The following is a 25,892-nucleotide window of genomic DNA, read 5'->3' as shown; positions in this document are numbered from 1 at the left end:
AATATTTGTCATTTAACTGGTTAGTTAGTTAACATGTTTAGTTTGAAGGCTACACATCTGAAACTCATGTTAATTACACCGCACATGTCTGACAGTTATAATAACGTCAGACAGTGCAAGAAAAACAATACACATGGTTTTATATTATCAAATTCTGGAATAGACCCATTAAGAGGGTCGGCGTCAAGTAGCCTATCCATCCAGTTGTTACATGAGCACCATGCCATTCTGGGCTTGTCTAACAACGGAATTAGAAACTTCATGTGTTCAACTCCTCCTCCTCCCCACTCTTAGCGCATCTGCTAGACTCTGGACAGAACGACGTGAGGTTGCGTGGAGAACATAGCAATACTGGTGCAGGTTTTTCAGCATTTAATGTAGTGTAAATTAGACTTACTTTGAAAAGACATTGAATGTACTTTATTTTCAACGGGAAAATGATATACCACATAAAGTAAAATATTAGTAATTATCAGTCATAACCTATTTAGTTGAATTAGTTGTATTATGGGAGTGCGTTCATTTGTCACGCTTTATGCGTGTGCGCACGTATGTTTATTCGTTTGCATACTGCAAACTGTCCAATCTCAGCGGAATCCACCAGAGACAAGGCCAGGAAATAACCAAGCCGCAGGTACATTACGGCAGACAATACAATGGGCGCACAATGGTAAAGTTTTTAGCCTTCTGAGTCACGGCTCGGAATATCGACCACCAAAGCAAAGAGGCGCCGATAAAGAGCAAGTCCAAGAGAGACCTGTCACCATCATTAGCGATGGGGAAGCCAACAAACCCTCTGATTCATCGAGACCGCTTCCCTCATCTATTCACACAGTGTCCGGCGCAGGAGCGCGCCCGCGCTGGATACCACCTCGAGTTTCAAGGCCCCCTAGGGGACAGGGGCACCAGCAACAGGATGCCCATCCAAGTGGCCTTGCAGAAACGAAGGCAAATGGCACGACGAATGGGACACAGGACAAACCGTCCCCATCGCCGAGAAGAGAAGACATGATGGCAGGAGATGATCCTTACAACCCATACAAGACCTCAGATTCAGATAATCCTTACTACAATTACTATGACGTGTACGAGAGTCCCAGGCGCAGAGAGAGACCTGGATATGGCACAAGGTACCATCAGAACGGTAAGAATGGTTGAATTGGTTGGAATTTGAGATGCATTTGCTGCAGAATTATTTTCCCAGTACATGTAGCTTTAAAAAGATACATTCTGTGTTATTGTTTTTCTTCATATAACATTAACTTGTGATTAAGACAAATACATATCCTCTAGGTCTGCCTGATCTTGTGCCAGATGCATACTACATTCAAGCCTCTGCATATGTCCAGAGAGTTCCTATGTACAACCTCCGATGTGCAAATGAAGAGAACTGCTTGTCAAGGTACTATTGGAACAAACACTACAGATTTAAAGAGAAGGTTATTGTCCAACAACTTCATTTGTGTGAGTCAGATTGTGTGAGTTGTAACTCTTGAGCGTTTGTGGTTTAAGGCTGCCCTTAATAGAATCCTGCTGCCAGTTGTCAGTGTCGACTGGTAGAATTCGACAAACCGTTTAAACGCTCCTCAGTTTACATGGAGAAATCATCACTAGTCAAACGGTTAAACTCATTATCAAAACTAACGCAAACAACCATATCCTTCTCGAAAGGAATCACTACTCACTGTACCAAACCTTTCCCATAAATGTAAGACCAAACACTTTATTTAAAAGAAGGTATTTGGATTATAAATGCACTCTATTCAATTCTGTGTCCAAAGTGTATTCAGTTTGTGATGTTGTGTTGGTGTGGCAGTTCAGCCTACAGAGCAAGAGACTATGACACCCGCATGCTTCTGAGGTTCCCACAACGTGTGAAGAACCAGGGGACGGCTGACTTCCTGCCAAGCAGACCGCGCTACTCCTGGGAATGGCACAGTTGTCACCAGTGAGTCTCTCCCAGTCTGTCTATATGACTTTCCACCTATGTCCAGATCTGTATGTTTCTCTGTCTCTATCTGCCAGTTACACAAACACTGTATCGTTTGTGCTGTTCTTTCTTTTTCCTTCTCTGTCTTACAGAGTAGATTAATGTCCTTCTGTTGATCATTAACATACTGGTCTCATCAGACTCATTGGTCTGTCAAATATAGCATTGCAACATTTTATGGTAATGTATTTGACTCCAATTTCCACTTCAAAATATTTGACTCCAAAACACAACTTGTACTGCACCTGAGAAATGTGATTCTGGATGTGTAGCCAGAACCTTCAGAGAGAGACGTCTATAACCTGTATACATTCAAAATATGCAAGTTCTCTTGATTCCATAGACGCCTGCATTTCACATTACCTCAGCCCATAGCTATGCTCTGAAGTAAGTCACATAATGTACTAACATCAAGTATGGGGTACATTTGGCAGAGTTCCAGTTAACATATTGACTTACATCCTGTAGTTGGTTTTTGTACAACTGATTTGTAAGTCTCAGTCTCATTGACTGGATCTTGACCTGAAACCTTAAAAAAATGCATTCCTCAGCATTGGAACAACATGTTTTAATTTTTCTACTGTGCATGTTTGATTGAATGCCAGCCAAAGTGATGACCAAGTTATTGAATCAGTTATTTTTCACTGATCAACCTCCATTGTCCTGATTCTCTCCAGACATTACCACAGCATGGACGAGTTCAGCCACTATGACCTGCTGGATTCCGGTGGGAGGAGTGTGGCTGAGGGACACAAGGCCAGCTTCTGCCTGGAGGACAGCTCCTGTGACTACGGCTACTACAGACGCTTTGCTTGCACCTCACACACCCAGGTTACCAACACAACCCTTGTGGCTTTATGTCATGTTGACAATCCGACCCCAGGAAGACTAGCTGTGTCCATTGCCGTCGGCTAATGGGGATCCGAATAAAAAAAAAATCATAAATGTCCAACCATGGATGATTTTCCTGCTTTATCTCATCTCTCAACTAATAACTGGACAGTGCCACTTTTACTCTTCTTGTATGTCTAGATTGTATAACTAGTTGTTTAGTACCAGGGTATGATGTCCAGCAAAACACATACATGCAGTTAAATACTCTGCAGGGTTGGGGTCAATTCCATTTAAATTCCAGTCAATTCAGAAAGTAAACCAAATTCCAATTCCACATGTTCCTCATTTAAAATAATTTAACATAAATGGAATTGGAATTTCAACGTTCTTCTTGAAAATTACTGGAATTGAAATGGAATTGACCCCTACCCTGATACTCTGTAATGGAATGTAGGTGCTTCTTACTGTTGTCTAATCAGAGGTTTCATGTTGTTCCTTTGGTTATAGGGCCTAAGTCCAGGATGTTATGATACCTATAACGCAGACATCGACTGCCAGTGGATTGATATTACAGATGTGAAACCTGGGAACTATGTCCTGAAGGTTTGTCACAAAAACAGATGACATTATTGGCACTTTGTAGCTGAACACTGTGTCACACATTCCCATACCATCTCTTAAGAAGAATTTCTGTTGTTTTTATGAAACGCTATGAAACATTTGTACTTCTACCCTTTTTTGTTGCTCTTTTTGTGTTTTAGATCAGTGTGAACCCCAGCTATCAGGTTCCAGAGTCTGACTACAGCAACAACATTGTGCGCTGTGAGGTCCGCTATACTGGCAACTACGCCTATGTGTCAGGATGTCACGTCTCACAGTGAGTCTTGAAATCCCTCATCTCATTTTGCATAACATTGTGCATGCTTTTTTATAGTAGGAGTCGGGAGTAGGAGTAGGTCTAGGAAACCAGCCCAAGTTTCAACACATTACTCAGCATCTTATTCACTCTAGTGTGTCAGACAGTAATCCTTTATAAACTTATTGTGACCATCTAATAATCAGAACTCACATTACAGGAAATATTATGCTGTGTGTTTTGCTGTATGTGCTGTATGTGATGAAATTCTTTATTATTTTCTTCTCAGCTATTAAGAGGGGGATGTCACTCTCCAAACCACTGAGAAGCAATTCTGTGAAAACTCCATAGCAGAAAATGACAGAAAATTTGTGGATAAAGCACACATGGATAACTGCAATTATGTAAAAATGGCCATACTCTTACCAAATTGACAGTTGACCAATTTTTCCGGTTAATGTAAAAAAAAAAACTCTAAGGTTCATTTTATTCCTAAATTAAGCATGTTTTTGTAAAGCCATTCTGTATGTTCAATGAGGAGGTAATAAAATATGGATCTAATTACTTGATAGGTTTAGAATTAAAAGTATAGCCTCTATATTACATAGCCTATAGTTGGTTTTAAAAGGTCTAAACCAAATACATTGAATTTCAGATGTTAAAACCCCACCAAAATTCGAAATGGCTTGTTTTTTACATATCAATTACAATATTCAGCACCACATTGTATGGAATCGATCTTCAGCTTGCTTAAAAAGCACAAAATGTAGCGCATGGTGAGATACATTTTTTTTTAACCATGGCATATTTCCCTCATCGTTGTATGTGTTTTACGTCAAACATATCATCACTTTAATCCACTCTTTCTATAATTATTCACATTTGCTTGCTATAGCTTGTATGTTTACAACTCAAGTTCAAGGTCACTTTAGATTTTTTAAATTACATTAAAGGGTTTGAAAATTGGTATATATTAGCAGTACACAGATCAGTTTTTTTGTAGGCCCAGGAATCAACTTCCAAAAATGAAATTTTGCATGAAATTAGTTATCAAATGGAAAAATATTCTCTCAGTCCCATTGCAAAATGTGTAGAATTGCAGAAAACTTTCTTTAAAACTGCAACATTTTCTCTACGCCCCATGGCAAAATGTATAGAATTTTAGAATTGCAGGAATTTTGTCAAGAGGTGGGCCACTAAAATGTTTTGCTCACAAGTTGCCCATCCCTGAGTAAAAGTATTTCCCATATAGTACTGGATACTGTACATACTGTGCCTGTGCTCTGAACCAAATATTCAAACAGAATTAGGATTCATTTGTTTTGTGAAATGCTTTTACTTATGGTTAGTCTGCGAGCTCTCTTTTGTCCTGTTTTGTTTGATATTTATGCAATGAAAAAGCTCATATAACTGCACCGTTTTGATGTATTCCAGGAAATCTACTTGAATAAATCATTGTGACATTCATTGTGATTTTGTTTTCTTATTTAAACCATCGAAATATATTGTAGCTGGTTTTCACACAGTTGATTAATTTGAGATACAAATTATGTTGGTTAATTGATTAATGAGGCTCGCGGTCGTAATACCTCTCCACCCAAGTAGAGAGCAGCAGTGTGACTTTATTGTACTTCCATACGCTACAGTCAAAACAAGAAGAAGAATCCATTTCAACGATATTTAACTAGCTAGCTGGCTCCCAAAACCTCCATATGTGTTTGCAAGTTCATATATATCTCGGGGCTTCATGCATTTAGTGTTGGAGTTGTTTTTCCAAAATGCATAACGTCAGGATTTTCATTCCATCGTTCCGTTCAGAGGACAATCCGATTGAGAAAGGGTACACGGTAAGAGATCTTGAATGTCCTGCACCAGTAACGTTAAGCCTGTGCAAAAACCGCAGAACCACAATCATAGCATTGCAGGTTTGCAACATATGGTTGAAAACAAACCAAGAGTATCTTAGCTACTTCAATTTGGACAATGTTAGCTACTATCAAGGCAAACTTGACGTGACTAGAGTGGGAGTAAAGAAGACCCCGGTTGAGAGCGATCCATTCTAGGAATTTTGACCAGCGACCTTAAAAACAGATTTTGACTGGTAGCCCTGACAGGGTGTGAAACTCCCTACCGTTTCATTTTGATAACAAAGTCACGAAAGAGCAGTTTTGTCCAACTAGCGTATTGTTTTAAATGGCTATGACTGTCAAATGTGATTTTGTTCAAATCAGGGTCATGTCTTTCAACCTGTACGTTCACATGTATTTAACATTTCCTAACCATGACTGGTTCTTTTTCATCTCCAGGTCTTTAAAATCGACGTGCTAATGAATGGCAGACAGCATACAGTGAAGAAGCGCTACAGTGAATTTCATCATCTCCATAAAATAGTGAGTTTTTGTGTACCATTGATTATTTTCTGTCACGGCCATGCAAAAGACTGACTGACTATTATTGGTGCAAGAACAGAGCCCACTTTACTTTCTAAACATATATTGCAACATCCTGAGCCATCATTGTCAATGATATTGTAAGGCTGGTCTAGGTTTGTGGGGTGACAATTAGTGGAATCGGCTTGAGCTAGGCTTTGAAAGACTCCTCTACCCTCATCCACAGATTGCCCTGTGACCATGCTCAATTTGATATTTGCTTCTTTCAGCTGAAGAAGAGTATGACGCCTCCTGAGATCCCCTCTAAGCATGTACGGAACTGGATTCCCAAAGTTCTGGAGCAGAGAAGACATGGTCTGGAACTATATCTACAGGTAATGCGAATACAACCACAGGGCTACACTAACTAGATATTCTGAATCCACACACTCTAAATCTTTTGTATTAATAGGACCACTGACCTTTTTCATCTGACTACCATTTGCTTTTGTTTTTATTGTGTCCGTTATTCCACAGACTATAATTATGGAGAATGAAGTTCTCCCAAAGATATTCCTGGATTTCCTCAACATCCGCCACTTTCCCTCACTGACAAAAACAGAAAGTTGTGGGTGAGTTTTTATACAATGTGCCCTATAAAAGTGAGGCTACTTTTATAACATCTCATCTGGGAAAGAAAATAGTTCCTCTATATAATATCCCCAAACTGATTTTCTAACTTGCATTATTTTTCTTTCTTTAAAGGTCATTTGAAACTGAATCTGAAGAGGCAAGGTTTGTTAAGTGATTTTATGTTGATTAGATTTGTAGTAGTGAATGTGTTGTAGGCTAACTTCAAAGTATAATGTCAAAATGCAAGTTCAGATTGCTAACTATTCTGAATCATTTTGTCAGAACATTGGCTTTATTAGACTTGTGAAACTTCTCCTTCTCCTCTCTGGTCTCTCTCTAGTAAACTGACCCACCAACCAGCAATGCTCTACCACAGAGACCCCTACATGCTCCCGTCCTCCCACGGTAACATATCTTTACACATCTTCAGGCTGCCCATGCATATACATTCAATATGGTTGCAATATAAAATATCTATTTTGTCATATTTAATCAAGTCAAGTTTATTTGTCATATGCACCGGATACACAATGCTCCCCCTCAATAATGCAACAAATAGTATAATTTAAAAAAAATATTCTTATGTAAATAGAAGCTCCTTCGAATACAAATGTATCTTGTAAATACAATAATCATTTGAAGCGGGAATGTAATATTGTATAGAACAAATCAGTTTTACTTTGCTTTTTTTCTCCCCATAGATACATTTTCAAATGTTGTCATAGAAGGAGTGATACATGGAATATTCTTCCCAGACCTTCAACCAAGGTAGAGTTACTGTATGCCAGCTTGGAGGACTTACTAGTAACTCATGAAGATTAAGAAATGAACAGCTTGTATCAGTCAATTTTGTAAACATTCTAATAGTTGTGTGTTTAAGATATAATATTTTGTGGTTTGTTTCTGTGTTAATGCATATCTTGATAATATTTGAGATGAAACGACTCAAAGAAATGCATTTTCTGAATGATTGTTATTCAAGGATGAACACTGTCATGATGTTATGACAACATTTAAGATAATGCATATATTCAGCCTCATGGACCCACAGGCTGTATCATCTACTAATGGTCTTTCACTCAAATTAAGGTGAGACCTTGAAGTTTTACACTGTGAAATAACATTACTAGGTCAAACACTTAACTCTAATATATTAGCTATGAATTAATGAAGGGCAACCGATCAAACATTTCAAACATGTGATTAAAAAGCTGAAATATAAAAAGGGAAACTGAACTTGTACTGTCAGTGTAATAAGATGTCTTATGTTGGTCTGCCTTATCTCAACTTTGAGTGTGTCCCTTTTTATTTTAAAGAAGATCAATGTGGTTCATTGTTGCTCTTTTTGAACGTGGGACTGCTGCTGTAAACTTACAGGGCCATTTACACGCCAGTCAGTTTTGATCCAATTTAAAGTGACTGACGCCGTACAGATCTAAACTCCTCGTGATGCTGTAGTGTTCCGCATATGGTAATGCTGTGTGTGTAATTGATAAGCGTCATACACATCTGATGCTTTTTTGTAGTAAGTCCAGCTTAGTTGGTCTGACATTACTTTGCGCTTGTCATTCATTAGACAATTATGGATGGCTAATAATATAGACACTCTGAAAGACATGAGGATGGTCTGGACTTTCTATTGACTAGAGTTCTCTGCCATCGTTGATATTTCTATCCGATGTGGTCTCTGAATTGAGACCCGGTGAACATTAACACACTTAAAGCTAGAATCATTTATTAAAACAGTGGTAATCCTGCATCTGTTTCAGTAAAAAGCTGAGGGATGGGGCAGGAGAAATGTTGCCACTCTCAAATTCATAGACCGAGCTATGGATGCAAGGACTGACCATCTTTGTTATCAGCATTCGTTTTAGCTATTTTTTGAGGATAGTTTGTTTACATTTACAAACATTGGATTAAAACAAGCTTATTTTGGGTTCTGATGGGTACGGCTGTCAGGCATTTTTAAGTTGTATTTTTCAAGAATTAATTGGTATGTAAGGGATAAACACCAACTTTCAGTACATTACCTTGGAAATAATGGATGATGCAGTCCCTTCGAGGTTCATTCTTCCAGGGTAATGTACAGAACAGAGGCGTTTACTCCGCTTAATCCTCAGTTGCCAAAGAAAACAATACTAAAGCACACATTTATAGGTAAAAAATAGCATGTTTGAGTATATTTTCATTTCGATGTGTGATTTCACCTGGTAATAACTAAGGATTCTAGCTTTAAAGTAGAGGACTTTCCATTTGTTAAATGAGAAGTGAACATGGGTTAGTTGAGCAGTCATGTATAGAACTGTCCACTTCATTGAGATAAAATCATGCCTGTGTTGACAAATCCAGCCGTTTATGTATCTACTTTGTATATGTATGTACAGTATGTATCTTGTGCCATGACACCCGACCAGTAATGATACTGTAGCACTTTACAGATCACTGTGCTCTGCCTAAAGTATCATGATTAAGACTGATGGCAATAAAGCATGACATTTCCTTAATGGCTTCTTTTTTTCTCAAATAATTTCCATGTTTTAAGGTTTACAAAATCTGAAACATGCATGGTCATGAGCTTTTAAGTTCAAACACTGAGAATGCCATTTATTTCATGTTCAGGCTCTTTATTTGAAAAGTACCAACTGCATTTTGGAATGCAAATGGTGACAATGTTTAAATCAATGTTCATAATTTGGCCTCAAAGTAAAGCTACAGGTAAGAGCCAAAATAATGGAAACTCTGGAGTAAATGAGTGAAAGTATATTGAAAGCAGGGGCTTTCACACAGGTGTGGTTCCTGAGTTAATTAAACAAAAATCACCCCATGTATAAAAATGCTGGGCAGGCTATTTTGGTTACCGTGGCTATGCCCCGAATGGATGACAATGCCCCCATCCACAGGATATGAGTGATCACCAACTGGTTTGATGAGCATGACATTTATGTAAACCATATTCCATGGTCATCTCAGTCACCAAATCTCAACCAGGTTGAACACTTGAAGATTCTGGAGCAGTGCCAGAGACAGTTTTCCACCACCATCAACAACTTCTCGAAGAATGGAGTTGCCTCCCTCCAACATGAGTTCCAGACGCATGTAGAATCTATGCCAAGGTGCATTGAATCGGTTCTGGTTCGTGGTGGCCCAACACCCTATTAACCTATGAGTCAAAGGATCATTTTGTGATTTGATTTGGCCTTACTGCTATTAGCCCATACAAACGCAATGAATAACAGATTCACTACATCGAACAATTTTCCCCACATAAAACTCTAAAAGGAAGTTTGTTCTGAAGGGTCTATCCTATAGCTGAGAGATAAAAATCAGGAAACATTTTTTGGGATGTACTTAACCCCTTATTTGTCACTGAACAGTCTTCATATATACACTGCACATCCATATTCTTTCTACTGGTACCGGGGGACCTTCAGATGAGTCTTCTGAGCAACATGTACGTGAGAGTCTCAACTTAACACAGAGGGGTCATATTAGTATGTGTAGCCCAAACTAGTCAGATGCCACAGACAGAAGTCCCAAGACTCGTGTGAGAATGTTTCAGGATGTCTCATGGTCTGACAAACACCGCTCTAATGCTGTCACCTGGATGCAGTGGCTTGAGACACAACAAATCTCTAGCTTAAACTGACACATTTTTATGGAGATTTTTTATTATGCTAATTAGATTTCTGCAGGGGCACAGACATCGAGCTTAGGGGGTTTTAAAATGGTGTTTCCTTTATTTTGGCAGTTACCTGTAGCATATAAAGTTGATCACCACTTTTCACAACTGGAGTCAGTCTAAAAAAAGGTATAGTTAGGGATAGAAAAAAAACATACATTTTGTGAAGGTGCATGTTGGATTTTCAATTATAATACTTATGGAAATATCAAAATAAGACCAAAAAGAACAATGTGATCTTGAACAACCTAGGAATGTATTTTCAGTTAAACTGCAAGATCAGTCATAAGACAAATCAATCAGAAACATGCCCCTGCATAATTTCAAACATATTTTCAAATACAATGCAGCCTTTACCCCACCTCTCCCCAAACAATTAAAGTAATTTCTCTTTCATATTTCCAAATGTTCAAAACCATTAAAATGAAAATCCTTTGTTTGATTACTGGGTTGGTGTACCTAGTATAGTAACAGTCTAGTGCCTTCTGTTATTCAAGCACATTCACATAAAAATTATTTTACACACTCCTAGAGCTCATCGTGGCCCACTTCATCCTTGAGGTCCTGGCTGGCCTCACTCTCTGGTTCCTTCATGTTCGCAAAGGCCACTTCCCTGGTCAGCTGCTCCAGAGGAGGGAGGCCCACTGCCAGGTTACGCATTGCAATGGCTGTCATCAGGAACCTACAACACAGAGCATGATATACTCAAACACATGTGCCTTATATTTAGTCTATGACATTTACTCCTACAAAGCGAATGTCTACGTTAAACCAAGCCACTGCAGGATACACGTGGAAACTGGAGGAATCACATGGTTGTCATGAGTTTTGGTAGTTGCACTGAAAACAACACTCACGCTCGACGCAACATGTAGTACTTTTTCACAGTAAACCGGTTCAGCCTTTCGCACACATTGGCTTCTCTGCGCTTCTTTACTTCTTTCATCCTCCGCTGTCGCCGTAGGAATAGCTGAACAACGGGATCCATCACATTGGCTTCTGACCCCTCATTTTCTCCAGTGATGAGCGACTGGAGCTCTGGAGGGAGGGGTTCCGTTTCTGTGGGGCAAAACGCTGTGTTGGCTCATAACTGCCATCAAGTGTGATGGTTCCTGTTGTATGTGTTAATTCCTGCCATGTGTATATTTAAGACCTGACCTGTTCCGTTGCGGACCCTCTCCTGCAGTTCAAACAGCTTAGTGAAGTTCCTCTGTAGCGCTGCCTCTGTGGTGTTGACGTAGATGTACATGTAGCAGGACGGCCCCTCAGACACTGTGTACACCTTATGGTAGGCCCCAGCAGGAAGCTGTTCTCGCGCACACACACACAATGAGTACTCCTAGCCACACCATGGCAACTGGAATGTGAACCTTATGTTTAACAGTAAGTTTCAGCCCATGATGATGACTACAGTACAGCTGTCATCCAGGTGAAGGGTGTCATTACAGGCTGGCTGAAGCAGGTAGGTTGAAGGATCATACCTGCTTCTGCTCTCCAGGTTGGAGCGTGTAGTTCTTTTTCTCATCCACTATCTCAACATTCAGCTGGCCCTGCAGCACCTGAACACTGGTGTTGCCCAGGTCCTCACTGACATAGTTCTCTAGAAGGAGACCTAAAGGAAAAATTAACCAACACATACACGAGCTAGATTGAAATGGACTTTGAATGATGAATCAGTGATCACCATATGAAATATTCTCAATTGAAGACAATGAGGGAGAGACCCCAAACCTGGGAAGTCTGCGATGAAGACTATCTCTGTCTGGTTGTCCAACGAGCCCTCGATCTCCTGGAACTTGGTCCTCCAGGGAGAGAGGTCCACCAGCAGAGGCATGAGCCAGGGATTTGGACGGAATGGTGACCAGTCTGCCTTCACAATGTTCACACGGGGGTCAAAGATACTAATGGATGGAAAGAGAATTCAAGACCAAACTGTACAGCGAATAACATTTCTATCTATGTGGAGTATGTAAAAGATCACAAAAAGGCTATGTAGTACCGTTGTTGGAAGCGTTCATTGATGGACACCCAGATGTCAAAGTAAATCTCTGGATCAGAGATGTTGTAGTGAGGCAGGTGGCGGCTCAGGCAGGTGGCGTACTGCTTCAGCATGTCCCCATGGTCCTTCCACCGCCGACTCTGAGTGAACACCTACAGGTGCGCCACAGAACAATTTCACTTTGCTTCACCTTTATGGAACCAGTCATACCACCTTTAAAAAGTTTTGCAGTATGAGGTACTCAGGTCCTCCTTCTCCCAGATAAGTTAATTCAATTATAAGATGTAAATACAGTGCCTTGCGAAAGTATTCGGCCCCCTTGAACTTTGCGACCTTTTTCCACATTTCAGGCTTCAAACATAAAGATATAAAATTGTATTTTTTTGTGAAGAATCAACAACAAGTGGGACACAATCATGAAGTGGAACGACATTTATTGGATATTTCAAACTTTTTTAACAAATCAAAAACTGAAAAATTGGGCGTGCAAAATTATTCAGCCCCTTAAGTTAATACTTTGTAGCGCCACCTTTTGCTGCGATTACAGCTGTAAGTCGCTTGGGGTATGTCTCTATCAGTTTTGCACATCGAGAGACTGAAATTTTTTCCCATTCCTCCTTGCAAAACAGCTCGAGCTCAGTGAGGTTGGTTGGAGAGCATTTGTGAACAGCAGTTTTCAGTTCTTTCCACAGATTCTCGATTGGATTCAGGTCTGGACTTTGACTTGGCCATTCTAACACCTGGATATGTTTATTTTTGAACCATTCCATTGTAGATTTTGCTTTATGTTTTGGATCATTGTCTTGTTGGAAGACAAATCTCCGTCCCAGTCTCAGGTCTTTTGCAGACTCCATCAGGTTTTCTTCCAGAATGGTCCTGTATTTGGCTCCATCCATCTTCCCATCAATTTTAACCATCTTCCCTGTCCCTGCTGAAGAAAAGCAGGCCCAAACCATGATGCTGCCACCACCATGTTTGACAGTGGGGATAGGGTGTTCAGGGTGATGAGCTGTGTTGCTTTTACGCCAAACATAACATTTTGCATTGTTGCCAAAAAGTTCAATTTTGGTTTCATCTGACCAGAGCACCTTCTTCCACATGTTTGGTGTGTCTCCCAGGTGGCTTGTGGCAAACTTTAAACGACACTTTTTATGGATATCTTTAAGAAATGGCTTTCTTCTTGCCACTCTTCCATAAAGGCCAGATTTGTGCAATATACGACTGATTGTTGTCCTATGGACAGAGTCTCCCACCTCAGCTGTAGATCTCTGCAGTTCATCCAGAGTGATCATGGGCCTCTTGGCTGCATCTCTGATCAGTCTTCTCCTTGTATGAGCTGAAAGTTTAGAGGGACGGCCAGGTCTTGGTAGATTTGCAGTGGTCTGATACTCCTTCCATTTCAATATTATCGCTTGCACAGTGCTCCTTGGGATGTTTAAAGCTCGGGAAATCTTTTTGTATCCAAATCCGGCTTTAAACTTCTTCACAACAGTATCTCGGACCTGCCTGGTGTGTTCCTTGTTCTTCATGATGCTCTCTGCGCTTTTAACGGACCTCTGAGACTATCACAGTGCAGGTGCATTTATACGGAGACTTGATTACACACAGGTGGATTGTATTTATCATCATTAGTCATTTAGGTCAACATTGGATCATTCAGAGATCCTCACTGAACTTCTGGAGAGTTTGCTGCACTGAAAGTAAAGGGGCTGAATAATTTTGCACGCCCAATTTTTCAGTTTTTGATTTGTTAAAAAAGTTTGAAATATCCAATAAATGTCGTTCCACTTCATGATTGTGTCCCACTTGTTGTTGATTATTCACAAAAAAATACAGTTTTATATCTTTATGTTTGAAGCCTGAAATGTGGCAAAAGGTCGCAAAGTTCAAGGGGGGCGAATACTTTCGCAAGGCACTGTATACAATCAATTTTTTCTATTAAAGGTTTGATACATTTTAAGTCAATTAATGAACATTACGAGCCACCCCCATTCCCAATATGTTAGGTTTTCTGAACAACCTCTATTCCCGGCGTGTTCATATCGCTAATGTCCTACTGTTTGTAGGCTTATGATGAAGTTCTGTATGCTGTAGTTAATTTAAAGTGGGACCAAACACGCTTTTATTGTTTAGTTGGAATGTTGAATGGTTAATATAATCGACTTGAGGTTATTATCCCTAATGTCACATTCCCCATGTCTCTAAAAGTTCCTCCCTTTTTCCACATGCTTTCTAACCCTTCCTATGGGTCTGATTTTATATTTGATATATTGTTCAATGGCTCACCCCAGGGTTGAGGTATCCGACATCTCCTGTTTTTCCATCTTTGTAGGTGATCTTGACATGCTGGTGGGATCGGGAGTGAACCATCATATCCCAGGAGTACCCATACAGGCCATTGGTCCAGTTGTTATAGCCCTAGGTCAAAAAGAGAAAAGCAAGACATATTTGTAAAAAAAAAAAGTTTTTTTAAAGGAAAATCAAATGTTAGTATTATATCACTTTTTTTGCCAATCAATCACAAAACTGCATTCCAGATCAGGACAGCAGGATGTATGGACCAGTATTTACTAATGCAAAGCCTCTTTCCACACCCCTCTGCAACCCCCACCGTTCTGCTGACTCAAGCTAGTTTACACTACTGTTTACTGCAGACTGATAGCAGTGTTGACACTGATTGAGCAATTATTCTGGTAATCCGTACTGTTGGGAAATAACTTTAGCTGACAGCCGTACACCCAGTGACTCACAACTGACATTTAAAATCAAGGCATTCAAATCAAATGCTGCTGATTTCTTGATTCAATACATGGAAATGATTAGAAGAAGTTTGTCACTGTAAACTCATCTTCCATTTCTACAGGAGTACCTGTGTGATGAAGTGAGAGTAAGGCAGGAAGAACTGTTCAGCCAGGTACAGAATGGTGAACAGGGTTGCCAGCTTGTGTTTAAACCGTGTTTTGGAGGCCTTGGGGGCAGGGGACAAGTCCTGTAGTCCCGTAGATATGTGCTGGGTCACTGGGTAAACACAGGAGGTGCTGGGCTGTGGGGGAGGAGACGTGAGCGGCAGCACGGGCCTGAGGATCTCCGGGAAGCGGGCAAAAAAGTGCCTGGGCCAGTCGGGGTAGCAGAAGAGAGGACTCGTGGCCAGCATAGTGTAGGCAAACATACCTGGAGATAAAATATAGGAAAATAGTAGCATTTGTGATCAATAGGGGGTTATAGATGAACTTAAATAGTGGATCATTAAGGAAAAGATTGCTTTGAAAAGGAGTCTGCATGCATTATGTTGCCCTCAGTACAAGCGAAAATGAATCTTATTTCCTTATCAATGGAATCCTCTATTGATAATGGGAAAGGAAAGGGGGATACCTAGTGTGGTGGTTGATTTCTTTACTATCAAATGAGGAGAGACAAACTTATCACACAAGTCAGAGTTACACTTAAACTAAATCTTTAATCACTTATTAATAAGGGAGCAGGTCAATACAACGCACACATTTATTCACTGCTTTAGCACACTCTGCCAACCCGGATGTCCTAGCCGTGTCTGAATTCTCATCACTGTCAAACGCTCCCTAAAACACTTCAGCGAGCAGGAGTTTCTAAATCGACCTGGCCCGGGTATCCTGGAAGGATATTGACCTCATTCCGTCGGTAGAAGACGCCTGGTTATTCTTTGAAAGTGATTTCCTCCTCAAGCGTGCCCCATTCAAAAAAAAAGTAAAACCAGGAACAGATATACCCCGTGGTTCACTCCAGACCTGACTGCCCTTAGAGACCAGCACAAAAACATCCTGTGGTGTACGGCATTAGCATCGAACAGCCCCCGCGATATGCAACTTTTCAAGTTAGGAATCAATACACACAGTTAGGAAAGCAAAGGCTTTCAAAACAGAAATGTGCATCCTGCATCAAAATTTCAAAAAGTTCTGGGACACTAAAGTCCATGGAGAATAAGAGCACCTCCTCCCAGCTGCCCATTGCACTGAGGCTAGGAAACACTGTCACCACCAATAAATCCACAATATTTGAGAATTTCAAAAATAATCTTTCTACGGCTGGCCATGCTTTCCACCTGGCCACCCATACCCTGGTCAACAGCCCTGCACCCCCCACAGCAAAACGCCCAAGCCTCCCCATTTCTCTTTCACTCAAATCCAGATAGCTGATGTTCTGAAAGAGCTGCAAAATCTTGACCCCTACAAATCAGCATGGCTAGACAATCTGGACCTTCATATAAAGTTGATCTTTCTCTAAAATTATCAGTCGAAATTGTTGCAACCCCTATTACTAGCCTGTTCAACCTCTCTTTCATATCATCTGAGATCCCCGAAGATTGGAAAGCTTCTGCAGTCATCCAACTCTTCAAAGGGGGTGACACTCTAGACCCAAACTGCTACAGACCTATATCTATCCTACCCTGCCTTACTAAGGTCTTCGAAAGCCAAGTTAACAAACAGATCACCGACCATTTCGAATCCCACCATACCTTCTCGCTACGCAATCTGGCTTCCGAGCTGGTCATGGGTGCACTTCTGCCACGCTCAAGGTCTTAAACGATATCATAACCGCCATCGATAAGAGACAACACTGCAGCTGTATTCATCGACCTGGCCAAGGCTTTTGACTCTGTCAATCACCACATTCTTATCGGCAGACTCAACAGCCTTGGATTCTCAAATGACTTCCTCGCCTGGTTCACCAACTACTTCTCAGACAGAGTTTGGTGTGTCAAATCGGAGGGCCTGTTGTCCGGACCTCTGGCAGTCTCTATGGGGGTGCCACAGGGTTCAATTCTCAGGCCGACTCTTCTCTGTATACATCAATGATGTTTCTCTTGCTGCTGGTAATTCTCTGATCCACCTCTACGCAGACGATACCATTCTGTATTCTTCTGGCCCTTCTTTGGACACTGTTAACTAACCTCCAGACGAGCTTTAATGCCATACAACTCTCCTTGCGTGGCCTCCAACGGCTCTTAAATGCAAGTAAAACTAAATGCATGCTCTTCAACCGATCGCTTCCCGCACATGCCCTCCCATGCAGCATCACTACTCTGGACGGTTCTGACTTAGGTATTTGTAGTTGTCCACAAATTCTAGGTGTCTGGTTAGACTGTAAACTGTCATTTACAAAATAGCCTCCAACACTCTACTCAGCAAATTGGATGCAGTCTATCACAGTGCCATCTGTTTTGTCACCAACGCCCCATATACTGCTCCTTTGCACCCCAGTAACTCTACTTGCACATTCATCTTCTGCACATCTATCACTCCAGTGTTTAATTGCTAAATTGTAATTATTTTGCCACTATGGCCTATTTATTGCCTTACCTCACCTCATTTGTACACACTGTATATAGACTTTTTTCCCCTATTGTGTTATTGACTGTATGTTTGTTTATTCCATGTGTAACTCTGTGTTTTTGTTTGTGTCGCACTGCTTTGCTTTATCTTGGCCAGGTCGCTGTTGTAAATGAGAGCTTGTTCTCAATTAGCCTACCTGGTTAAATAAAGGTCAAATAAAAAACATAAATAAAACAAAGTGAATCGATTGAGTGCTCTACAATAATGATGGCTGGTCAACGATTCACGGTGAGAGTCCCGAGACAAAAGTACTAAAAGGTATTTTATAGCCAAGATACACCCCTTTCAACCTACATGACGAACAACAGATATAGAATGGGTCACAAGGGCAAGATTTGTATGAAAGATACTGTCTGCTATGTATTATAGGTACTGCTGTGTTAACGGTTTTCATTGTATAGACCAGTGTCTGGCCCTCTGACTCCAAACTGGAACAATCTCTCCCTGGTATGGAACAGAAACATTAACTCATGCTCTGGAATGGTCTTTGGGTTTTAAAAGACATTGTAAATCTCCTGTCAGTGTTATCTCCTAGAGGCCCATACTTAGTAGAACACACACCCAATAGTTAACGAAATACTCTATTCTGTTGGATAAAACAAACATTTGATGCAATAAAAGTATTATAACATAATCTTGTACTCACACTAGTCAGTTGTACAACTGAATGCATTCAACTGAAATGTGTCTTCTACATTTAACCCAACCCCTCTGAATCAGAGAGGTGCGGGGGGGCTGCCATAATCGACATCCACGTCTTCGGCGCCCGGGAAACAGTGGGTTTACGGCTTTGCTCAGGGGCAGAACGACAGATTTTTACCTTGTCAGCTCGGGGATTCAATCCAGTAACCTTTCGGTTACTGGCCCAATGTTCCAACCACTAGGCTACCTGCACCACAATTACAAGCAGCTATTCAAAATGGGACATCATCCCAGAGTACAATGGACTCTATATACAAAGTGTTGAATTTTGTAGCTTCTGTAATTCAGTAACATTTGATATTCTCATTATGATGACTGAAAAGACTCACCGATGCTGAAGAGTTGAGAGTTCATGCAGTGGAAGTAGCTGACAAAGAAAATGCCAAAAGGGCGTGTGGCATCGAAAAACAGCAGATAGCCGGCAGACAGGTCCAGACAAAGACCACCTCCATGGACCACCAGCAGACTCACCATTTCATTAGGCAGAATCATCCTGTGGGACAGACGCAAAGAGTAAGAAATCCATACAATCCCACATGGGGCAGTTTTATATAAGCTTTTCCAAAATATGAGGGTGCTTGGCCCTCAATACATCTGTATTGAAGTCTGACAAATACCATCTGTGTGGTCCAGTGTGGGTCAGCTAGTAGAGCATGGCTAGGGCCAGGCGTTTTAGTTATATTTTGTGAGGGTTTTCTTTGACCACTATTTCCCCAGTATTATCCACTAGGTATGCTGCAGGCAGAAAATCCTTGGAAATTCTCTTTAATTGACACAAGCAATCTCCAATCAATCATTCAATGTCTGGTTGTGCGTCCTAAACCAGGGGAAGAGTGGTATACGAATCTTAATTGCACAAAGCCTACTATTTGGCAGGGACTACTATTTGTAGATCAGTGATTCTACACCTCACTTTGCTCAAGCTGATCCTCTCTGTTATGTTTCCCAGTTTCTGTGTTGTGGGTTTGTGTATATGTATATTTCAGGAAATGGCTTCCTGGATTCCCCCAAGCAGCTGATTGGTCGGCACCATTGCAGATTGGAGCTCTGACCCCGCCCCCTCATCAGGAGATACAGCTGTCTGCAATTACCAACTCCTTCTGCAGCTTAAAAAAGCCTGTGTCCCATTTAGGAGAAAGAGAGCTTCTTGGATGTTCTGTGTTGGTTGTTGTTCAGAGACAGTTTTGTTGAAAGTATTTTGTAGCCGCTACTTCTGAGGTATGCGTGTGCCAATAGGACTCAGTGTTTTTCATTATTGAAATTGTTCACTTTGTATTTTGGTTACCCCCTTGTATTTTGGTTAGCGTGCTAAGTGGCGTTAAGAATAGATAAGTAGTGGGTAGGTAGGAGAGGGCGCTCTAACTTTGGGTTCCATCCAGACCCTTTTCCCCACAATACCGTGTTAACGGAAATAAATTCCCTGTAAACGGTAATATTCTCTGTCATCCTTACCCGCACCTACAATCCCATACCTCTTTCACTCCACAGGGAGTTGAGTTGTAGCGGGGTGTTGCATTCCCTCCACCAAGAGGCGTGCGTAACAGACTCAATCCCTGATCGGAGGTTATAAAAGTGGGGCAATTAGTACAGCTAAAACGGAGACTATGAATCCAACCAAAAAGTATAAATTCCATATCAGAATATCGCTAAAAAAATGTTTAAAAGTATGCCAATACCCCGCTGGGGCACTCTTTGTAGACAATATGCTACAAAACCTGCAATTTAGCATTTGATTAAGAATGCTTCTACCATTGACGGTTGTGGAGAATATAGCGACAGTCTCATCCTTACGTAATAACAAGCCAACATCAATCAACACATTTCACAATGTATTTGTCAGTTCTTAACATATGGGTTTGATAGGGGAAAATGTTGACTATTTTCAGAACATAAATGTCTAGCCTATTTTTCTATTGTCTAACTTCTCCAACTCTTGAATGCAGTGTATGGAGATACGCTTCTCATACTCTACAATGCGCAGTTACTCAGAATAATATTGACACTTGAATAGTTCAAGTAAATATACTATATTAGCTAGAATAACAAACGTCTTCACCCAGTTCTCCTTGGAAAAATGTTTTTTAAATGTTTTTAATCTTTATTTAACTAGGCAAGTCAATGACAGCCTAGGAACAGTGGGTTAACTGCCTGTTCAGGGGCAGAACGACAGATTTGTTCCTTGTCAGCTCGGGGATTTGAACTTGCAACCTTCCGGTTACTAGTCCAACGCTCTAACCACTAGGCTACCCTGCCGCCCCGCTGATAAGGCACTGCACTGAGGTGCAGTGCCTTATCAGTCTTGTCAGTGGATTCGTCCGTTATTATGGAGATGCTTTGTTTGTTTTTTACCATTCTGTGCCTCCGTTCTTTACGTGTGTTAATGAATGCACACATTTTGGGATTATCTACTCTGAGTGTTGGCGCTTGGAAAAGCCATATCCTCAGTATTTGTTTTTTCTATAGTGAATAATAAAGGCAAAACAATTTTAAGTCTACATTTTCTCAAATTAATTGTTAGCTGGTCTATGAATGCACACTTGACAATTTACAGGTGTGACAAGTTGCCTTATTGGCCTCTTGAGGTCAAATGATGGTAATGCAGGGTAGAAAGAGAAAAAACACCTGGACCTAAGCATGGCACTTGCAACACCAGAGTTGTGGGTTAAATTCCCACGAGACACCAGTACGAAAAAATATGCACTCACTGCTGTAAGTTGCTCTAGATAAAATCGTCTGCTAAATTACTAAAATGTCATTAAAAATGTTAACTAACCTGAAAGGGTCAAAAAGCCAATGGTGTGCCAAGTATGACATGGAATATCCCTCTACCCAGTCTGCATCCAGTTTCTTGATTCCAGCAATGAAGTATACTATAAAAATCTACCAAGGAAAAAGATTAAAGATATATTATAGTAGTGTCCTCAAAGTTTATCAGGCACATGTTAAGGCAGATACCCTTGATATAGTAAAGTTTCTATGAACTCAATAGAAAGAATTTGGCACAGACCTGAAACCTCAGAAGAGTGTAGTTCCAAAGTGGCACTTGGGAATTCTTTTTTTTGGGATTACGTAATCCATCTATTGACCTGAAAATAATAATATACTGCATGTACTTAAATGCATGCATACACTCAGGCAAACACACACACACAGATTCAATCAACCAAATATATTATACGTTTAAGAAATGTATAGTAATGGTTTCATAAAAGTTCAGCAACTCACCAGTATCTGTTGGCGTCCATGAATGTGAGCTGGAAGCCAATGAGTCCGTAGAGGTAAGAGTGGTTGTTCCAAGCTGTTTTGTCCAAAAAGAAGATGTACCAGTACGTGGATATGAACATGAGACAGGAAAGGCGGTAGAAACAGCCCAACATGATTCCCACAGCACCTATAAAAAGAGACAATAAAAAAAAAAAAAAATGTATTTAACTAGGCAAGTCAATTAAGAACAACATTCTTATTTACAATGACGGCCTACCCCGGCTAAACCCTAACGACGCTGGGCCAGTTATGCACCGCCCTATGGGACTCCCAATCACGGCTGGTTGTGATACCTCGGTCTAAGGCACTTTTCAGCACACATTGAAAAGATGAAAGCATATTAACACTATCACATAAACCTGCACAAAGGAGACAACATACAGCAGCTGTTCCAATCACTGACTCAGAACTTGACCTACCAAAGAGCATCACCACATAGACCAGGTACATATAATCAAGAGGCAGCGGCTGCAGGAAGCTGAAGAGAGGGAAGCGGCACACGGGAGCCCCATCCAGGTACTTGTAGTCCAGGTGGCTAAGGCCTCTCTCCTGTGTAATGTCTATAGCCATTATCATGCCTGGGGGACAGAGACAGGGGAAGACACACAGAAGATGAGAACAACGAGAGAGATTGCACAAGACTACACTCACCTGACCGCCAGCAGATGATTTGTCTTGCATATGAAACTCAACATCTCAATGCGATTAATTCAATTCTCAGGCACAAATGAAAATGCCAGACCCTGCAGCCATTTTGACCAAGGGTAACTAATCTTAGTGGAGATGACAGAGCTCACCAAACAGGAAGCGAAAAATGCCCAGAGAAGCAGGGTCAGTGGGGCGGTTTAGGAGACACACCAAGCGATGCCAGGAGGACAGGTCCTCCTTCTCAAACCCAAACAGCCGTTTCAACATGCTCTCAGTCTCCACTGCCCTCTCTGCTGCTGGTACTGTCTCCTTGTCCATGGTGCCTTCTCCCTCATCACTGCTCCCAGACAAGTCTCCCTGTCCTGAGGACCGCTCAATGAAAGGAGCACCTAAGAGAGAATGGGAAAATATGCATACCAATTCACACTTCAGAGAAACACCTTAACCCTACGGTTCACAAGAATGCCATGGGTATGTGTGCAGTATTTATGCCACAGTGTACTATAAGTCATTAGGAACTAGATGTTCCTGATTATACGCTGATGTGTATATTGCAATTCAATCACGGTGATGCAATGCATCTCACGATAATCAATGTATCTATCAGTCTCACGTTTTTATAAACCTAGTCAGCAGATCCAACCCGCTTACTTACAGCTGCACTAGGGTCGGAAAGCATATGCCTGTGTATATTAAGACACCGTGGAGCTGGTGCGAGATATGGTTCGGAAAACGTACCTCAATCCAGAGACTAAAATGTGTTGTACCGCAAATTGTCCCATTATCCTATCTGTTAAACTGAAAAGATTGAACGACTGGGCATTTTGGTCCTCATGCTAGGCAGCAGAAGCCACAGCAGCCATTTTGAATGGCAGTGTCAGCCAATCAAATGATGTCCTGGATTATTGATATTTTATTTGATTTGATAATTGGGGGGCTTCACCTTTTTTGTATTCACAGGAATATCCCTGTATTGATGTGTAATATTGTTATTGTTAAGTAATTAATTTGCATTTTATTGCATGACACAAGTATTTGATCACCTACCTACCAGTAAGAATTCCAGCTCTCCCAGACCTGTTAGTTTTTCTTTAAGAAGCCTTCCTGTTCTCCACTCATTACCTGTATTAACTGCACCTGTTTAAAAGACACCTGTCAACACAATCAAACAGACTCCAACCTTTCCACAAAGGCCAAGACCAGAGAGGGTGTAAGGACATCAGGGATAAAATTGTAGACCTGCACAAGGCTGGGATAGGCTACAGGACAATAGGCAAGCAGCTTGGTGAGAAGGCAACAACTGTTGGTGCAATTATTAGAAAATGGAAGAAGTTCAAGATGACGGTCAATCACCCTCGGTCTGGGGCTCCATGCAAGATCTCACCTCGTGGGGCATCAAAGATCATGAGGAAGGTGAGGGATCAGCCCAGAACTACACGGCAGGACATAATCAATGACCTGAAGAGAGCTGGGACCACAGTCTCAAAGAAAACCATTAGTAACACACTACGCCGTCATGGATTAAAATCCTGCAGCCCACGCAAGGTTCCCCTGCTCAAGCCAGCGCATGTCCAGGCCCGTCTGAAGTTTGCCAATGAACATCTGGATGATCCAGAGGAGGAATGGGGGAAGGTCATGTGGTCTGAGGAGACGAAAATAGAGCTTTTTGGTCTAAACTCCACTCGCCGTGTTTGGAGGAAGAAGGATGAATACAACCCCCAAGAATACCATCCCAACCGTGAAGCATGGAGGTGGAAACATCATTCTTTGGGGATGCTTTTCTGCAAAAGGGACAGGACGACTGCACCGTATTGAGGGGAGGATGGATGGGGCCGTGTATCGCGAGATCTTGGCCAACAACCTCCTTCCCTCAGTAAGAGCATTGAAGATGGGTCGTGGCTGGGTCTTCCAGCATGACAATGACCCGAAACACACAGCCAGGGCAACTAAGGAGTGGCTCCGTAAGAAGCATCTCAAGGTCCTGGAGCGGCCTAGCCAGTCTCCAGACCTGAACCCAATAGAACATCTTTGGAGGGAGCTGAAAGTCCGTATTGCCCAGCGACAGCCCCGAAACCTGAAGGATCTGGAGAAGGTCTGTATAGAGGAGTGGGGCAAAATCCCTGCTGCAGTGTGTACAAACCTGGTCAAGAACGACAGGAAACGTATGATCTCTATAATTGCAAACAAAAGTTTCTGTACCAAAATATTAAGTTCTGCTTTTCTGATGTATCAAATGCTTATGTCATGCAATAAAATGCAAATTAATTGCTTAAAAATCATACAATGTGATTTTCTGGATTTTTGTTTTAGATTCCGTCTCTCACAGTTGAAGTGTACCCATGATAAATGACAGACCTCTACATGCTTTGTAAGTAGGAAACACTGCTGAGTTTGCAGGTTATCAAATACTTGTTCTCCCCATTGTATATGTTCAACGCAATTTGCCATTCTGGCTGAGGTTGCCACTGCTTGCTAGCATAAGAAGGAAAACGGTAGTTTATTTAAACGAATAGTTGTTCAATCTTATTGGTGTAACAGTTGGGATAATGGGACAAATCGGAGTACAAGGCATTTCTCATCCCTGGATTGAGGTACGTTCTCTTTTCCAAGCAGGCTCCTTTGGTGTCTTTTTAATTGATTTTATTTCACCTTTTATTTAAGCAGGTAAGGTAGTTGAGAACAAGTTTATTTACAATTGCGACCTGGTCAAGCTAAAGCAAAGCAGTGCGACACAGAGTTACACATGGCATAAACAAGCGTACAATCATCAACACAATATGAAAAAAAGTGTATATACAGTGTGCAAATGGCAAAGGAGGTAGGCAATAAATAGTCAATATACACAAGAATGCTGTCCGACCCTAGCGCAGCTTGAAAGCAAGCGGTTCGGGTATGCTGACTACTATATACCCTGTAACAATTTACTGAAAGCAGAGCTGATCAATGGTTACAAAACAACAACAATGCTGTCCCTTGTTACATACCTGCATTGTCGCACGCCCCTGCTTCCATGCTTCCAACTCGGTTATGCAAAAAAAAATATATACTATTTGGACAGGGATGTCACCCTAATAGTACAATTTCCCCTCCTTGTCCCTACCCCAATGAGCTATTCAACACACGTAAACCGTTGGTTACGTGTCAGTCCGTGTACTAGCCTAAGGAAGGTTGTCTGGAAAATCGACAGGGAACCTGAAACAGTGCTCAGTCTATTGGTTGTTTTTTCCACGAGACAAACTACACCTAGTGGCAATCCGGAAATTGTATGCCCCCAGCGGTTGGGATGAGAATAACCTAATGTAGAAGGCATGAAGCTGGTGTACAAAACCGAAAGTATTTATCAAAAAAATATAGATTTATAGTACCAGTCAAAAGTTTGCTAAACCTACTCATTCAAGGGTTTTTCTTAAATTTGTACTATTTTCTACATTGTAGAATAATAGTTTTGATGACTTCACTATTAAATAACCCATATGGAATCATGTAATCAAAAAAGGTGTTTATATTTGAGATTCTTCAAAGTAGCCACCCTTTGCCTTGACAGTTTTG

The 25,892-nt window shown here is 41.1% G+C and overlaps 3 protein-coding genes across 4 annotated transcripts; 2 read left to right on the top strand and 1 right to left on the bottom strand.

Annotated features, from left to right (window-relative positions):
• The first annotated feature begins 212 nt into the window (after window positions 1-212).
• On the top strand, window positions 213-5,147 carry loxa (lysyl oxidase a). Its single transcript, XM_024397631.2, has 7 exons — window positions 213-1,144; window positions 1,294-1,402; window positions 1,817-1,948; window positions 2,668-2,821; window positions 3,332-3,427; window positions 3,586-3,701; window positions 3,970-5,147. Exons 1-7 carry the CDS (start codon window positions 508-510, stop codon window positions 3,974-3,976), a joined length of 1,251 nt encoding a protein of 416 aa, XP_024253399.1. The 5' UTR covers window positions 213-507; the 3' UTR covers window positions 3,977-5,147.
• Window positions 5,148-5,230: 83 nt separating this feature from the next.
• Window positions 5,231-9,186, top strand: LOC112231091 (sorting nexin-24). Its single transcript, XM_024397632.2, has 7 exons — window positions 5,231-5,527; window positions 5,987-6,070; window positions 6,340-6,444; window positions 6,587-6,681; window positions 6,815-6,844; window positions 7,023-7,087; window positions 7,384-9,186. The coding sequence occupies exons 1-7, from the start codon at window positions 5,459-5,461 to the stop codon at window positions 7,452-7,454; spliced, it is 519 nt and encodes a 172-aa protein (XP_024253400.1). The 5' UTR covers window positions 5,231-5,458; the 3' UTR covers window positions 7,455-9,186.
• A 103-nt stretch (window positions 9,187-9,289) lies between these two features.
• Window positions 9,290-25,581, bottom strand: ggcx (gamma-glutamyl carboxylase). 2 transcript variants are annotated; one of them, XM_024397624.2, is made up of 15 exons: window positions 25,328-25,581; window positions 22,493-22,732; window positions 22,115-22,273; window positions 21,657-21,822; window positions 21,439-21,517; window positions 21,205-21,311; window positions 18,761-18,924; window positions 15,230-15,531; window positions 14,647-14,778; window positions 12,361-12,512; window positions 12,093-12,262; window positions 11,843-11,973; window positions 11,520-11,667; window positions 11,219-11,420; window positions 9,290-11,043 (listed from the first exon to the last, which is right to left on the bottom strand). In XM_024397624.2, the coding sequence occupies exons 1-15, from the start codon at window positions 25,353-25,355 to the stop codon at window positions 10,890-10,892; spliced, it is 2,334 nt and encodes a 777-aa protein (XP_024253392.1). In that variant the 5' UTR covers window positions 25,356-25,581; the 3' UTR covers window positions 9,290-10,889. The 2 variants fall into 2 exon arrangements, with proteins under 2 accessions (XP_024253392.1, XP_024253394.1); XM_024397626.2 differs by lacking the exon at window positions 25,328-25,581 and adding an exon at window positions 23,082-23,158.
• Between the last annotated feature and the right edge of the window lie 311 nt (window positions 25,582-25,892).

The sequence above is a fragment of the Oncorhynchus tshawytscha genome, linkage group LG33 (assembly GCF_018296145.1).
Source record: "Oncorhynchus tshawytscha isolate Ot180627B linkage group LG33, Otsh_v2.0, whole genome shotgun sequence".
Lineage (NCBI taxonomy): Eukaryota > Metazoa > Chordata > Actinopteri > Salmoniformes > Salmonidae > Oncorhynchus > Oncorhynchus tshawytscha.
The sequence above is the reverse complement of the archived record's forward strand: the minus strand, read 5'-3'. Positions and strand labels throughout refer to the sequence as shown.